We start from the raw sequence: 17,044 nt of genomic DNA on the forward strand, positions 1-17,044 counted from the left end.
GCCCAGCCAGCAATGCCCACATCAGGAATGGAAAAGATTAGGCAGAGAGGTTGTCTGGCAACATTGCTCCCTTAAACAAGTCTTAGATTTAAAGTCAATCCCTTGCAAGATTAGAAACTGGATGTTCAGTTGGACCTCTCTGATTGCTGCTAATATTTCTCTTAATGTGCTTAATTAGATGCCCACCTTGAGGGGTGTGGCCTTAATGGCTTTGAACCCTCCTCAGCAAAATGGTCAGCAGCTGAGTAAGGGTCAGGCAACTGGCATGCCAACCAATGTTGGTATTTTGTAGTCCTGACGTTGTTCAGTTCCATCGCCCTTGGGACCCAAAAATCATATCTTATTGTTCTGTTAAATGGTAACCATACTAGCTTAATCATTATCACAGAATCATGATGTCTGAAGAGCTATGTTAGCAGTCTAGCCTTCCTTCTCTGGCACTTTTAGTGAAATAAAGCACAGTGCAACTAAATATTTCCACATCACGAAGGAATCATCTCACCTTTTTTTTCTTTAAACATGAGGTACTTTCACGGATTTTAAGTTGTCAATTCACTAATCAGAGAATGAGGTGGCTGATTCTGAGACTAAGGTCTTGAATCTGAATAAGAGAAACTGCAATGGTATGAGCTGTGAGTTGGCCATGATGAGTTGGGAAATGTTACTGAAAGAAATGACAGTGGATAGACAATGGCAAACATTCAAAGAGTGAATAGGTGAACTACAAAAATTGTTTATTCCTGTCTGGCACAAGAGTGCAAAGAGAACATGGTTTACGAGGGAAGTTGGAGTTATTATTAGATGCAAAAAAACAGGATATAAATTGGCATAAAAAAAAGGCCTAAGGAATTGGAAAAGTTTAGAGGCCAGCAAAGGAGAAACAAGGAATTGATTAAAATGGAACATGAGAGCAAGCTTGCGAGGAACATGAGAACTCACTGTAAAGGTTTCTAAAGATAAATAGAAATTGATTGGCAAAGACTAATGTACATTCCTTACAGTCAAAAACAAGGGAATTTATAATGGGCACAAAGAAATGGCTGACAAACTAAATTCATACTTCATTTCTGTCTTAACAAAGGAGGACATGAATAATTTACTAGAAATGATCGGGAACACAGGGTTTAAAGTGAGAGAGGAACCGAAGCAAATCTATAATAGTAGAGAAAGTGTGTTGGAGAAATCGGTGGGATTGAAGGCTGACAGGGGTTGAATAATCTACATCTCAGAGAACCTAAGGAAATGTTTGGGAAATAGTGGAGACATTAGTGATCATTTTCTATGATTCTTTCAACTCTGAAACAGTTCCTATAGATTAGCTACTGTAACCCCACTATTTATAAAGGGAGGTAGAGAGACAACAGAGAATTATATATCAGTGAGTCTGAATCAGTAATGGGAAAGATGCTAGAGCCCATTGTCAAGGATTTTATAGCAGATGTTTAAGAAAACAGTCAGAGAATCAGACACGGTCAGCTTGGATTTACAAAATGGAAATCAAGCTTGACAAGCCGACTAGAATTCTTTGAGGATTTGATCAGGGAAGCCAGTGGATGTGGTTTATTTGGACTTTAAGAAGCCTTTGACAAGCCCCACATGTGAGATTCATGTGTAAAATTAAAGGATATGAGATTGGGGTAATGTATTGAGATATACAGAAAATTGGTTAGCAGACAGGAAGCAAAGAGTAGGAATAAATGGGTCTTTTTTTCTGAATGGCAAGCAGTAACTAATGAGATACTGCAGGGCTCAGTATTAGAACCCCAAGCTATGCACAATATCTGTTAATAATTTAGATGAGGGAATTAAATGTAATACATAAAACTTTACAAAGGACAGAAGGCCAGGTGGAATGATGAGCTGCAAACAGGATGCAGAGAAGTTGTAGTGTGATTTGGACAGGCTGAGTGAGTGGGTAAATGTATGGCAGATGCAGTATAATGTGGATAAATGTGTGGTTATCCACTTTGGTAGCAATAATAGGAAGGCAGATTATTATTTGAATGGCTGTACATTGAGAGAGGTGAATGATCAAAGAGACCTGTGTGAAAGTAAGTGTGCAGGCACAGCAGGCAGTAAAAAGGGCAACTATATTGTTGGCCTTCATAGCAACAGGATTCAAGTACAGACACAGGGTTATGTTGCTTTAATTGTACCAGGCATTAATGAGGCCATACATGAAATATTGTGTGCAGTTTTAGTCTCCTCTGAGGACAGATGTTCTTGCTAAAGCTAGAATACAGTGAAGATTTGTCAAATTGATTCCTGGGACGACAGGACTGAAAAGTGATTAAGTCAGTTAGGTCTGTATTCCCTGGAGTTTAGAAGAATGTGGAGGGATCTCATCGAAGCCTATAAAATTCTACCAGGTTTGTACATGTGTAGGATGGATGTCCTCATTGAGGAGGGAATCCAGAACCAGGGGTTCAGAGTTTAAGGATAAAGAATAAATCTTTTAGGCCTGATATGAGGAAAAATGTAATTGTCCAACGAGTAGTAAGCCTACAGAAGTTGCTACCACGGGAAATGGTTTAGGCAAAGACACTGGGTTTTTCAAGAAAGAGGTAGATATAGGTCTTGTGGCTAAAGGGATGAAGGGATACAGGAAGAGGGTGGGATTAGAGTACTGAGCTTCATGGTTAGCCATGATTTTGTTGAATGGCAGAGCATTTGACAAGGGTCAAATGGCCCAGTCCTGCTCTTCTCTGTTTTTATGCTTGTGTGTAAACTATCAAAGGACAGCTAACCAAGCTGAAGCTACACAAGCAAAATTATGCAAGTGATTTTACTGAGATTGAAGGGCAGAGTGAACTAAGGATTTGTTAAACTGGCCATATCTTTGATGCAGTTTTCAATGGAATTCTTCCTGCTTTTTGACAGCTGCAAACTCGGGAACATCTCATACAGGGTGGTGTGCTCCACATACCTCCCAGAGAATTGGAACAAAACATAGACATCCCTGTAAGGGACAGGGCTCAATCTCATGACATTAAAACATTACTCAGGTTGGAAAGATTGTAGACACCCACTGATCATGACTTATTCATGCAGGTAAAGAATATGCAGAAGCTGAAAGGTATAATTACTTCTTCTTAATGAAAGATAATTCCTTCAGATGTGGGATAGGGTGTTGTGATTTAGAAATTTCCGCAAGCTAAGTGAGTACACCATTAAAATATTTTTAAGAGGATAATGGCCGATATTTAACAAGACGTTTTGTGAGCTGGGAACTGGTTTATGTGTTGTTGTGATTGTACATGTACACTTCAGGCCTTTTTTGCTTCATACAGTGAATTGAAAATCAGAAGTCATATAGAAAAGAAGCTGATTTGAAAGTTCCATTTTACACAAGACAGCAAACCAAAGGTAACTCTCACCAGCCCTGCAGTAGGGACTCCAACTCACAAATCTTCTTTCTTAGAGCTAACAATGATTCTGCTAAACCAGGACTGCCACAGTCCACGATGACTGTCCAGTATTAGACCAAATAGATGAGATTGTGTTTACTTCTGAAGTAGGAAAGGAGGATGCTTTGATAGCATCGTGTCTGTTTTAACTTACTTTCGATTTGTAAAACTGGAAATGTTCAGGTAAAATTGATTAGCAAGAATAAATCCATCTGAATCCTCATTTTAAACTGCATCAGAAGACTGATAAGATTGCTGAAGTACCATGACATCTACAAGCCAAAACTTCAATAAATTGGATTGGGCTAGTGGCCAATGTAATACTGAGTGTTGTAAGTATGGTTAATAAATGTTCATTATTGTTGAGGGCAGCAGCAGTAAACAATTGACCCTCAGACTGTTGAGATGACAGAAATTGTATGACAAACACAGTACAAGCCAGCAGCTATACTAGTAGCTGTGTATCTGTTACTGGATAAATCATGATTGAAATTATGATATATATCTGTCAATGGGAGCAAAGTGTCAGTCAAATAACACAAATCAATTGCCAGATATCTTTTTATCAATAATGCAGCACATATCAGTTACCAGGGAAAGGGATTATTTAAAGATAAGGAACATTCTGTTAAGAATGCAGCATGTTAAATATTGGGTGTTCACTGTTAATATTATGTTACACATCAGGATTAGTCCCAATGAGAAAATGTGTCAGATATTTGGTAACCTTGGGAGCAATAGTTTATTAATTATAAACTTGAAAACAATAGCCTTATATGTTTTCTTTCCCCCTCAAATTAAAATCCTGACCTTGTGGGCTTCATGACCAGAATTAGATGCAAGGTGATGCACATTGTAAAACTCTCTCTACATTTCTTTATCCCCTGTCTCAAATCTATTATTAAAATCCCTATAGAGACCTCCAATGACTTTTGAAACGAGATATAGATTTCCATAAATATGATGGAAACAATCGCTCAAGATTTCATGTTTGAATACTTTCACTGTAGCAAATAACCTGAAATCAATTCAGTCTAAACATTTCTTAACAGGTAACTAATATACTAAACAAAATACCTGAGTCACCCTTTAAATAAATTGGGTTATCTGAAAATACACGATGTCTGCACTTTACAGATACAGTCTTAAACCACTCCTGGCTTTTCAGCAGGCATCCTTCACCTTGCTATGCTGTGCCAAGCCATCTACACTGTCCTCCTATAGTCATCTTGAATTGATTGCCAGCAGGAATGTTCATCTGATGGCTCCTTGAGTGGGATTTTACAGGATCCATGGTTCCTCTACACTCACTGAAGGGTTTCGATTAGCGAAAGGTTACAATTTAATGTAAAGGCAAATGGGAACCTCAGATGTTCAATGGCAGGCTAGGAATGCAGAAGCTGACTCAATCAACAGTCAGTGAAGGCCTTAGGTGAGATACAGACAATGCCTGTCTAAACTGTAGGAGATTTGTAGAAACATATGGATTGTAATGTGTGATGTTGTAATATTTTGTATAAAGCTGGAAGGTGTCTGTTACCCAGCAGAATTGGTTTTACACTTCATAGTGATAAGACTAGCTCTTCTTGCAAATTCATGAAAACAAACAATCATTTGACTAGTTTCCTGTCAGTTCGTCAAGTTGTGCTATATGTTGTCAAATGGATTTATGGTAAGTTCACAAATAATAATTTAACATTGGGAGCAGAATGATGATGTGAGACTTCACCCCCTATCAGAATGGTATGTTCTGGTTTAGGGAGCTACCAGCCTGGCTATTCAGATGGCCAGCAGTTCTGTATTCCCGGCACCAATAGCTGGAAGGGTTGGCCATTGCTGGGATTACAGGCAGTCCCCAGTGCCGGGAAACAGCTAAGTTTGGGATCAGCTATGTCGGTAAGAGTTTGGACAGTAAGTTTGAAGAGGATAGAGATTGGGTTAATGGAACACTGGTTTTGTTGGCCCAGGGAATGCTCAAAGGAAGTTCCTTCCCTTCCGTTGACCAACACCAGCCCACACTAGCCCAGCATTGTATGGGCCTCCCCCTACTACAGATACAATAGTGGTAGGACCACGATGAGGCCGTTTGTTTGCCATCAATTGGGCACTGAGGAAGACCAAATATGGAAAGATGACCCACACTTCCCATGCCCATAAATTTCAGATAAGTCATTGGGAGGCCACCATGTAGATTTTATGTGCCCTGCACTTTCAAATTCTCTGCTGGAGGAATGTAAAATTCATGCCTTTGTATCTTTACTCTCCAGAAGTTCGATCTGTTCTAGCTTCTTCCTTCCAAACAGAAAACAATTTGTTGACGTTTCCTGCCCTCATGGATGTAGTTTCTCGGCTTCTTGCCCAAGAACGTGTCTGTCTCTCCAGATCTGAGTCCTGAAAGATCAATTTGATCTCCTTTAGTCATCAAGTTATCAAAAGTAACACTTGATTTTCTCTAGGTTTTAGCCTAGACCTTCTTTGCCATGACAACCAAATCACATGGGCCTGTCTCCGGAGAGGTTTAGGATGATCTCACCATGCCTCAATCCAGCATATTCTGTATTACCTTAAATTAAAAGAGACTGTTTCAATGTAACCATCTTGTAAAACCTCCCATGCATATCATAATTGTAAACATTTTTTCTACCAGATTATATGCTCCTTAATCAGGTATCTAAATGAGCCAGTCAAGTTTTGATCACAACATTATATACAGCTATTATTTCTGAAGAATAGGAGGTGGTATTCAGTGAGTCTTATCTGAGTATGAATGGAGAGTCTATCATTTACATAGGCTTCTCACATTAAGCACAACTTTTTTTTAAAACATCTGCTTTTTTTTAAAATTCTGGTTTCGTAATCAAAATGGCAACTTTGTACACTTTTCACTGTACTTGAGTACACATGACAACAAGATCACTGCTCCATGTGATGATGATCCTCATTAGTGTGTTGTGTCACCATAGTCTTACCTGACCACAGGGGCTGCTCTCTCATTAGAGAGGAGCGACTGGTGGTGATTTAAGCTGAGGGCCACCAGACCGCAGGCAAGGGAAAAGGTTGAGAAGGAGAGTCCTTCATGGTAACCTCAAACCGGTGATGGGAATTGAATCCATGCTGTTGGCGTCACACCACTCTGCAAACCAACAGTCCAGCCAACTGAGCTAAACCAAATTACTATCCCCCAATCCAATGCACAAAAATGCCCTTTCTCTCCAATTGTGATTGTGGACTATTTGAAAAAAATATTCAAAATCTGTGGAAAGATCTTGTCCGTTAAAAAGAACTATATTTTACATCTCAGCCTCATGGGAGGGGATAAACACACCAAAGTTCCTACTCATCACTAAAAAGTTTTTCTACAAGTGCATATGCATGAACATGAAGAGGGTATTACATGAAAATCTGTTGACTTCCCTCATGACTGTCCCAAGCTCCATCTGACTCACTTCAGTAAGCTTCAATGTTCACAAGGTGGGGTGGAGTTGTGGCTGCAATGAGGGATCACAAGGATGGAACTTTAGAAGATTTTTCATACAATGTGAAATTTTGCTGTTGAAGTATTGTCAGGTTCCTCAGTCTCCCACTGTAACTTTGGTCGGAAACCAAGGACAAACATTATGCTGAGTCTAAACTAACGTTTCCAGCTATTTAATCTGTTTCCCTGGAGAATCCACCAGTCTCTTGTAGAGTTACTACACAAAACTAAACAAAATCACTGTACAATTTCAGGGCCTAAACATTCCCAAATTCTTCATTTAAACTGAAGTATTTTCAAAATTATTTCAAGATTAACCAGGCTTAAAAATCTTAACAGCTATCATAAGATGACCTCATGCAAAGGTAGAAAATCTCTACAGTGTGGAAGCAGGCCATTCAGCCCAACAAGTCCACAGCAACCCTCCAAAGAGCATCCCACCCAGACCCAACCCTTTCACTGTAACCCTGCAAATCCCGTGGCTAATCCACTTAATTTACACATCCTTGGACACAATATGCAATTTTGCATGGCCAATCCACCTAACCTGCACATCTTTGGACTGTGGGAGGAAACCAGAGAACCTGAAGAAATCCACGCAGACACAGAGAGAATGGGCAAACACCACATGGAGAGTTGCCTGAGGGTGGAATTAAATCCAAGAACCTAGTACTGTGAGGCAGCAGCGCTAACCACTGAGCCATTGTGCCACCCTCAAATATTTACCTGAAGATCCTGTTCCCTACATTAATGGATGAGCTAAAGATCTTTCAGGCCAATGTGTTAAACATCAGTGCAAGATTTTCACTCAGTACAATGTTAAGGTCTGTCTTTATATTTTAACAAACTTTTCATTAGCATGAAAGTAGTTACAAGAAAATTGACATTAATTACCTGGGACAAATTTATCGTGTCCATGTCTTTGCAGAAATCCTGATGAATGGCTTCTCGAGCAAGAAAACAAAATAATAACTAAGAATCTGGCATGAAAGTTGTGCACTGAAGCAAAGTGTGTCTTGTTTTCCTCCACTGATTTACATGGGGTGACTGGAGGACATCTCAACACCAGGCATCAGAATTGGGAGTTCTTTAATAAACCTAAATGAGTTATTACTCTCAGAGAATGAATTATGGTGCCTCTTACAGGAGTGAAAATAACCACATCTGGTATTTAATTGTCACTTGTTCTTTATTCTGCAACTATTTGCATTGTTTGAATTGAGGTAGCCATTGGTTAAGATGTAACCTTTTTCAACTACTTCTTATTTCTTATTTCTTTCAATTGTTCAGCAAATCACTTGGTGCTCAATAAAGTGAGGAAGGGCTCTGCTGGGGAATCAGGTATTACCACCTTATTGTCAGCATCAAACAGTCACAGGAATATAGCAGCTAGATGCACGATGAAGCTAATTCTATTAAACACAGGTAATTTGTCTTAATTGTACCCCAGATAAATACTCCCACATTAGTGTAATCATCTCAAGAAGTTTTCTGTGGCATTTTAAGCGTTCATTGACTGTCAGTTTGTGCTGACTTATTGTCCTGTACTGCACAATTCTGTCTTGTCAGAATTTGGTTGAAATGGGCCATGTTCAAGTCATGTTAGACTCTTGAAGTTGGGGGAGAGTGGGAATTTTCTTCCGGAGGTATGGGATGGACGCACACCTCAGAGTGGGAGAGACAACGTGCTGTCTTTAAATCAGCTCAAAACCTTTACAATTCTATGCTGCAAATTAAAGAAAAATGAGAATGACTCTAAGTATTGTTTTGCCACAATGGCCAATTTCTCAATGTGATTCCAAATTCCTCTACACGCCCAGTAATTGATCTGTGCAACATTTGTCATGAGCATCATATTACGTTATATTACTAAAACACAGTCACAGATGAGCTCTGATCACATCAAAAGTTTTCCAGAACAGACTCTACTAAAATGAAGCAAATTGAAAATGTCAGCTTAAAGCCTTCTACTGAAGTTATTTTAGGAAGATACAAGCAGATACAGGACTGTGCCTGCATCCATTGCACAACACATTCCAGATAAAAGTCTGAAACAAAATAAAGCACCCAGATTTAGTTGTTGTGTTCTAAAAGAAAACGGTCAAATTTATGGCTAATTGCAGATCTTTCAGTCTTAAAATTTGTACATGCTGGCCTGAGGATGATTGTGCCATTTCTGTACTGGATCACAAGTTTAAAATAAAAGCAAGCTGTACCACAAAACTGTGCTCGAGTTAAAATTAAATGCCATTTCTGTACTGGATCACAAGTTTAAAATAAAAGCAAGCTGTACCACAAAACTGTGCTCGAGTTAAAATTAAATAACAACCAGATTCTTTCCAGTGTCACATTTTATTCTTGACTCCATTCTTTAACCGGGGAGAAAGTGAGGACTGCAGATGCTGGAGATCAGAGCTGAAAATGTGTTGCTGGAAAAGTGCAGTCACAATGCAGCAAAAGTGCTACAGGTGCCTGTGGAGCTGAACTACCACCTTTACAAACCACAACCACATGATGAAGGGGCAGCGCTCCGAAAGCTAGTGCTTCCAATTAAACCTGTTGAACTATAACCTGGTGTTGTGTGATTTTTAACTTTGTACAGCTCAGTCCAACACCGACATCTCTAAATCATGACGACCATTATAAGATTGTAGATTTGTAATATTTAATGTCATTCCATGGTGGATAGAGAGGCAAGGATGGAATTTCAAATATCACCGGCTTACCAAGGAAAGCCAATTGCCTTCTGAACACTCTAGAACATTCTGGTTGGAAAGAGAATGATGGCACTATATGAGGGCATAGGTCGAGATAGTGAAAAGAATCACCAGCCTTGTGGCAAAAGATTCCATTCAGCCAGACACTGTGCAGCTTCAGCACTGAAGCTAAGGTGTTTGGGGTCCTTAATGGGTCTTGAGCACTATTTATACCTTGCGCGCCACAGCCCTGCCTTGAATATATTTACAGCTACCTATCCTCTTTTCATTGTAGATCCTGTGCACTTAAATCCATTTTGATTGTAGAGTGGTAAAGAGTGGTAGTATTGATACCAAGAACCAAAGAAGAAATAATATGTTGTACACTGTGGCCCCAAAATTCTTTTCCTTCTCCAACCCAAATTTGTCTTGCACTGCTTTTATGACTTGAAAATGTAGTCTCAGTTATAAGCCTCAAGGCAATTTAGTTGCTTTCGGAAGATCAAAGAAGGAAACTCTTTGCAGTCTGGCTAGCTGAGGTTCAAGATGCAATAAGCCTAGCAACACCTTCTTCAGATATGCTTGAAGAGGACACTCTTCTGTTGCTTACCTAAGATGAGAGGGCTGGAGACGGCTCAGCTTTTCCTATATATTTATGCAGTTGTAGGTGGAGGATTGCCCAGCTGAGGAAGTCCTAGAGATCCTGAGTAAATGTAAGATGTGAGAAAGTGAGAGAGATATCCAATATAATTGTTCTATGGGTTTCTATTTCCTCTCTGCAGTGCCTGGGAATTAAATGTTCCTGAGGTGGGAGAGTGAGGAACACTGAAGCTTGGTTTTAAAATGTTTGATTCCTTTTTCTGCAGGATCCGAAGCTCTTAGGTTTGTTTAAAATGTACAGTAAGGTATGTCGTAAGAGGTTCTAAATTGAGCATAATGTTGTAGAATGAGAATGGATATGACAAGACATTGCATATACCACAATGTAACAGTAATTATTGACAGTCAAGTAAAAGAGACCATGAAAAAAAATGATAGAATAGTCTGTAAAATTATTTACAGTGAACAGTATTATCTTTAACAACGTAAATAAAAGAATTTGCGAATCTCTTCAGAGTCATACAGCATTCACCCTTTGGTAAGGGATAACCATTACACATCACAAACTGCCAGAAGGGACAAGGATAGCTATCTCTGCTAATGTGCAGAGTAAAATTCAAAGTTACACTTCTTGTGGGAACACAAACAAGGAGCTTTGTACCTTTAACAAATAACTTTTTAAACTAACCATTTAGTTTGACAGACAATGGTCTTTTCCATGTTATCCATGCAAGCCATTTTCTCCACTTCTTTACTTAACATCTCTGTGGATTGACAAGTTTACCAGCAGCTTCTGTGCTCACACAGATCTGACAGTAGCTACCTGGAGGGTTACCCGCTCTGGTCTCGATAACTCACTCTCTGATAGTGCTATGCCTTGCTGTGAGACAGTATATAGCCTGTGCCTTATTCTCAAACCATGCTAGCAATACCTTCTGAAATTAGGAAACCTGGTGTGTGAGAAATTGCAAGCACAATAGGCACGATCCGAATCAATTCCACAGAGGTTTCAAATGGAACATTTGTAAGTGTGGATGTTAGGAAATGGATTTTTGTTTTGCTCAGATTGTCAATATTCTGACCCTTCATTATTTATCAGGTCTTTTGTTACCTTTATGTTCTATAGTTTGACAATAATATGAAGGAAATTGTACAGCATTGATTTCAATCAAGTTGCCAGTCAGTGGTACCCTTGTTGCAGTATGTTGTTACCTGGGGTAACAATATTTATTTTGTCCTGTTTGTTTCTCCAGCTGCGGTAATGTATGTTAACAGCATGAGCGTCAGCTGGACTGCACGGCTACAGATCTTTCTGACATTCTGCAAACTTGCTGCCATTTTAATAATCATCTTCCCTGGAATGGTGTGTTTATTCAAAGGTAAGCTGTCGTAAAACACTTTTTCCATTTCAAAACTCTTGCAGAGCCACTGAATGTTCCACAATGACGAATGATAAATAGTCTTTCTCTGCTGCTTTTGTTAATATCACTTCCATTAAACCTCACTGTTTCTTTTACATTTGTGATGGAGAAGTCTTATCAGTTGTCATATTTTACTTTTAATCTATCAAAAATGTCATTATTTTAAGTAAAGGGTCTATTATAGTGACAGCTGAACTGCACTCATTCTGTACTGCAAATTTACTTTCAGTGACAATGATTAGTTTACACTGCATGAATAGAAAGACATTTTTGACTGAAGTACTGAAAGGATCTTTGATGTTAAGAATTCCTGGAAACAAAGCCAGAAATACCTGATTTTAAACAGACTATTCGGTGGGATCGAACATCACAGTGGACTGCAAGACCACACCAATTTTTTGAAGTGACAACATTGCTATTTGAAAATGACTGGGGGGTGGGGGGGGGTGCACAGCCCTCAGTGGTATTGATCAACAATGCAACTTGATAATAGTGTGATTTATAGCATGCTAAGAAGATGCAGTGCGTCAGTTAAATACCACTGAGACATTATGCACGAAAAGAAAATAAAAGTTATGCATTCATATCACACCTTTCACAACCTCATACCATCCCAAAGCACTTTAAAGCCAGCAAAGTGTGTTTGAAGTGTACACATCGTTGTAATGTAGGAAATGTGGAAACCCGTTTGCATACAGCAAGGTTCCTTAAATAGCAACATGTTAGTGACCAGATAACATTTACCAAAACACCAGGGGCAATTCCACTGCCTTTCTTCCAAATAATGCCTTTTATGTCCACCTTAGAGGGCAAACAGAACCTTGTTTTAATATTTTGTCCTCAAGATAACAGCTGAAACCTTCTGCCCCATTGCCTTCCCACCCCCACAGGAGATAAGTTCTGGATGAGAAGGCTCATGTCAAGCTTCCTAGCTTACAACCAGTTGAGCTCCTTAAGTGGCAATTAATAACTGCCTAAGGGCATCAGCTGCAATGAACCCAGCTGTGAGTGAGTCTTGACCATGTGCCCTGGATGGTAGCTAGTGGCTGCTGAGTGATTAGGGGAAGATTGCTGTGGGCAGTCACTCCCTCGTTCAAAGACAATCGGTGTCTGGTTGAGGGACTGGATGTTGGATAGGGCAGCCTGCTGAAAGCCACTCCCAGCCCTTATTTCTGAGCTCTTTGGTCCCATCTCCCATGCATCTCCCAACCAAAGCAAACTCCCCTGTTCCCAAATTGCATCCCCAATGTGCTCTTTTAGCAGTGACCACAGCCTCTTCTGTGCTGCTTTAGTTGAAGAAGAACAGAAATGTGTCTTCAGCTGAGGATTTAGTAACGGTTCAGGTTCCTGACCTTAGTTTGCGAACTTTGCCAGGAACACAAAGTCGAGACAGATGCTTCAGTGTAGTCAGGGTTAAGTGCCGCAGAAACTCAGTCCTTTGAATGAGAAGTTAAACAGCAGAATCTAAGTTGATGTAAAATCTCTCACACACCCTTTTGATGAAGAGCAGGGGGAGTTATTATTGAATATCTAACTACGGAGGAACCTAAATTATCCAGCATTTGATTATCTAAATATCAGATTATCCGGCAAGATCACAAGGTCCCGATGCTCTCGGCTAAACTATGTTATCCAGCACTTGATTACCCAGAATTCGATTAACCGAATGAAATACTCCCCAACCGTGTCCTTCAAATAATTGAGGTTCCTCTGTATTGCTTGTCTCCCAACCTTCAGCAAAACTACACTATTCAGTCATTACCACATTGGTGTTTGTGAAAGCTTGGAAGCTGTGAACAAATTGGATACCACTAAGTCCTAAATTACACCAAAAACTGTACAATGTATGCATCATTGGCTGTGAAGCACACTGGGACCTCCTGATGTTTCAAAAAATGCTACATTATTGTAAACCTTTCTTTCCAATCGGTATGAAGGATGTGCGGTATTACTAAGCAGCAATGGTTGTATCGTTGATTAATCAGATTGCTTGCCTGCATCAGCCTCTCTAATCACATATTATGATGTTCCTATTTATTTTCTTTCTTTTCACATTCGCAGGAGAAACACAACATTTCAATCTGCCATTTCAAACAAAAGAATTTAACCTTATGGGAGTTCCTCTCGCTTTCTATTCTGGAATGTACGCATATTCTGGATGGTAAGAACTCTCAGACTCTGCAGATAAAGGCACAAAAGATCAGGATAGAAAAGAAAAACAGTCTTTGCAGAAAAAGAATGCTCTTAGCACACCAAAGATAAACTCCCAAGATTATTCTCGCAATTGCATTTCCAGGATGACTTAAATAATTGTGTTGAATGATTTTTGTTTAAACTGCGGGAGATCATGTTTTATGAGATTGTTCTCAAACCATTCATTTTTATTTCATCCAGGTTTTACATGAATTTTGTCACAGAAGAAGTTGAAAATCCTGATAAGTAAGTCTCTGAAATCCATTTTATTTGAAGCAGTTCTCTTTGAGAAAATATCTGAAAAGTTTCAAATGCTTCAGGAAATCATTTTTTTTTCCCTCACTGGCCTGAAAAATAATGCATCACATAGTGCTAGACACAAAATCTACTTTCATCCCCTGTTAGCAGTGTGGTAAAATAAAGAAACTGCACATATGCAATAAAAATAATCTTTTCAACTTATTTCTGAGGGGAGAGTGAGTTAAAGTAATAGAAAGAGAATTGGAGAGTGGATTAAGACCCTGTATGACCTGTGGTACTCCCTGTGCCATTTTGAGATTTGTTCCTCCTTTTAATTTATTTCCGAGAGGTGGAGGAAGTTAAAGTAATAGAAGTGGGATCAGAGAGTGGATTAAGGCACTGTATGATCTTTGGTACAACCTGTGCCATTTTCAGGTTTGATCCTCATTAACATGCCAACACACACTGCTGCAGTTTCTCAGAGGGTGGGGAATTAACCATCTCCCATGCCAATCCAAGTAACAATCAGACAGGAGTGACAGGATGAAGGGAATCCTGAGAAGGGCCTTGATAGCAGTCCAGAGTTCCTACTCACCCCTTCTTTGTCCCACCGAGAAAAATGCAAATGTTTCCTGATCAGTCAACAGTGGGTTCTCTGAGTAAGCTGCTCATCACGATTGTACAACTGGATGAAACATGTGTGACAAACACATTTGCACCCCGGTATGTATAAACCATTGGACCTCAAGTTGTTTCTGACAAGTGACTTCCCATCTGCAACTCACGTAAGCGTCAGTCTCCCAACTCATGACCCTAAACAAGATGGCAGCAACTAGAGTACCAGTATACAATAACATTCAATAAGCATTGTCCTATCAATTTCAGGTGGGTGTCAACAATAATATTACTTCTGATATCACAACAGCTTTAGGCTGGCTGTAAACATGGCAGTTTTTATTCTTTTATGGGATGTGGGCAATGCTGGCAAGACCAGACTTCATTGCTCAGCCCAAATCATCCTTGAATTGAGTGGCTTAGTGGACCATGTGAAAGGCCAATTTAAAGTTAACCATATTGCTATGGGTCTGGCGTCAATATAGTCCAGACCAGGTAAGGATGACAGATTTTCTTCCTCAGAGGGAACCAGATGAGTTTTACAACAATCATTGATAACTTCATGGTCATCATCACTGACACTTGTTTCAATTCCAGATTTAGTAATTGAACTAAAATTTAACCAGTTGTCATTGTGAGATTGGAATCCTTGTCTCCAGAGTATTACCTGGGGCCACGAGCTTGCTAGATAAATGACATCACCACTATTCTACTGTCTACCCAAATATTGATGCTGGTAGAGTCATAGATACATTTAGTATAGAAGTGGACCCTTCGGTCCAACCAGTCCATACCAACCAGTCCATGCCAAATATAATCCCAAACTAACTAGTTCCTGGCATCTGAGCTCAAATCCAGCTTAGGTGGATATGGCGAGAGTCTTGTTTGCTCTCTCAGGATCCAAGCCAAGTGTTTCAAATTTGAGCTCCAGCGTGGAACAATCCTGTTTGCATTTCTTGTTTGTCCAGAAATGGAATCCGCCTGTTTAACAGAGAGCTTTGTGGATGACTAAATAAGTTCACAAACAGGACAGCCTCCAGAATTTATCATTTTGAAGATTTAGACGGCCAGTTGTGAAGACTGTCTACTGTTAATGACTTTGACTTACCATTTCCTGGAATCTTGCACAACTGGAACTCCATATCTGAAGAACTGTTACATCTCTGATATTAGTGACTCCTACATTGTTCCTGAACTATAAATTCAGATATTTTGTGTCACTTTACCTATAACCTGGTCATGACAATCCAAATTTATCATCATAATTCCACTTACAAATTTCCTAGATTTACATCAGTGTTTGGGCTACATCTACTGAGGCTGTAAATTAATGAAACAGCAGTTATTTTTAAATGTATTGGTTCAAAATGATTGATAAATGCATGACGAAATCATTGATCATTCATGATATTTCAAATCTTCACTAAAGCTCATTGAAACACTTCTTCATCATTGTGTCTTAGATTTAGTGTCTATTAAGGATATTACGTAGGGAGCTGAAATGTCTACACATAGCAAAGCAAATGTGGAGCTGAAATGTGCACATATAGCACAATCAAGAAGCTGTGGGTGCAAGCTTTTTTTGAAATCTAATCTTACCTGAATATTTCTTGGGAGCTGCAAATGTCTGCCAGGTCTTTGGGGTGGATCAACATTTTCCCATTTCCTGTTTGGACAAGTGTAATGCTCATGACAACTCTTACATTGGGCGGGGACTGAGTGAAAGTGAACTGTGGTAGTAGGGGAGGACAGTTTGAGGGCATGGTTGGCGGCCATGCTGAAGTGACTGGAGGACAGTAGCAACCTGCAGCAATAAAGCTCTTGACTAAAAAAACACAAGCGAGAAAACTATTTCATGTTGGTGGCCTCCAGCAGTCCCACTAAGGATATCTGGGAGGTAGAGAATCTGAAAGGTGCATGTGGATACTAGTGGTGTTCCATTTCTGACCAAAGGTTTTTAAACATGTCCTTATTGTATTGACAATGAATCTAACACCTCTTTAGAGCTTGCATTTAGAGGTACTTGAATATCACCTGACCTTTTATCATGGCTAACACATTTCAGACATCTTTAGGGTGCAGGACATTGTCACTCAAATTTGGACCTTCAAGCTCCTGAAGCACACTTCAGAAATGGACAAAACAAGATCATATTTTACATTCAACAACATAAGCCCAAGTTGTTTTGTCTGAGGCTGCTTAGGTAAGAGAAATTACTAACTTAGATAGGATCTGAAAATTGATTACATTGAAAATTGAACTGATTGTGTTTATAATTCTAAAAGAATTCTCTGGATGGTTGCACTGCTACTGAGATCCCTCATTCACCATTCTACCCGCAGAGCTGTGCTGAGACGACAGTTACAGGAAAATTTACAGCAAGTTCACAAATTTTAA

General features: G+C 39.5%; 1 protein-coding gene across 1 annotated transcript in view; it reads left to right on the forward strand.

The window, feature by feature from the left end:
- slc7a11 (solute carrier family 7 member 11) overlaps positions 1-17,044 on the forward strand; it is a 193,133-nt gene that overhangs the window by 75,127 nt on the left and 100,962 nt on the right. The window contains exons 4-6 of the mRNA XM_043674092.2: positions 11,432-11,557; positions 13,661-13,760; positions 13,994-14,038. Of these exons, the coding sequence (XP_043530027.2) occupies positions 11,432-11,557; positions 13,661-13,760; positions 13,994-14,038 (271 nt within the window). The remainder of the gene's footprint in view (positions 1-11,431; positions 11,558-13,660; positions 13,761-13,993; positions 14,039-17,044) is intronic.

The sequence above is a fragment of the Chiloscyllium plagiosum genome, unplaced genomic scaffold (genome assembly GCF_037043375.1).
Source record: "Chiloscyllium plagiosum isolate Xiang-an unplaced genomic scaffold, Cpla_swu_hap1 HiC_scaffold_36, whole genome shotgun sequence".
Lineage (NCBI taxonomy): Eukaryota > Metazoa > Chordata > Chondrichthyes > Orectolobiformes > Hemiscylliidae > Chiloscyllium > Chiloscyllium plagiosum.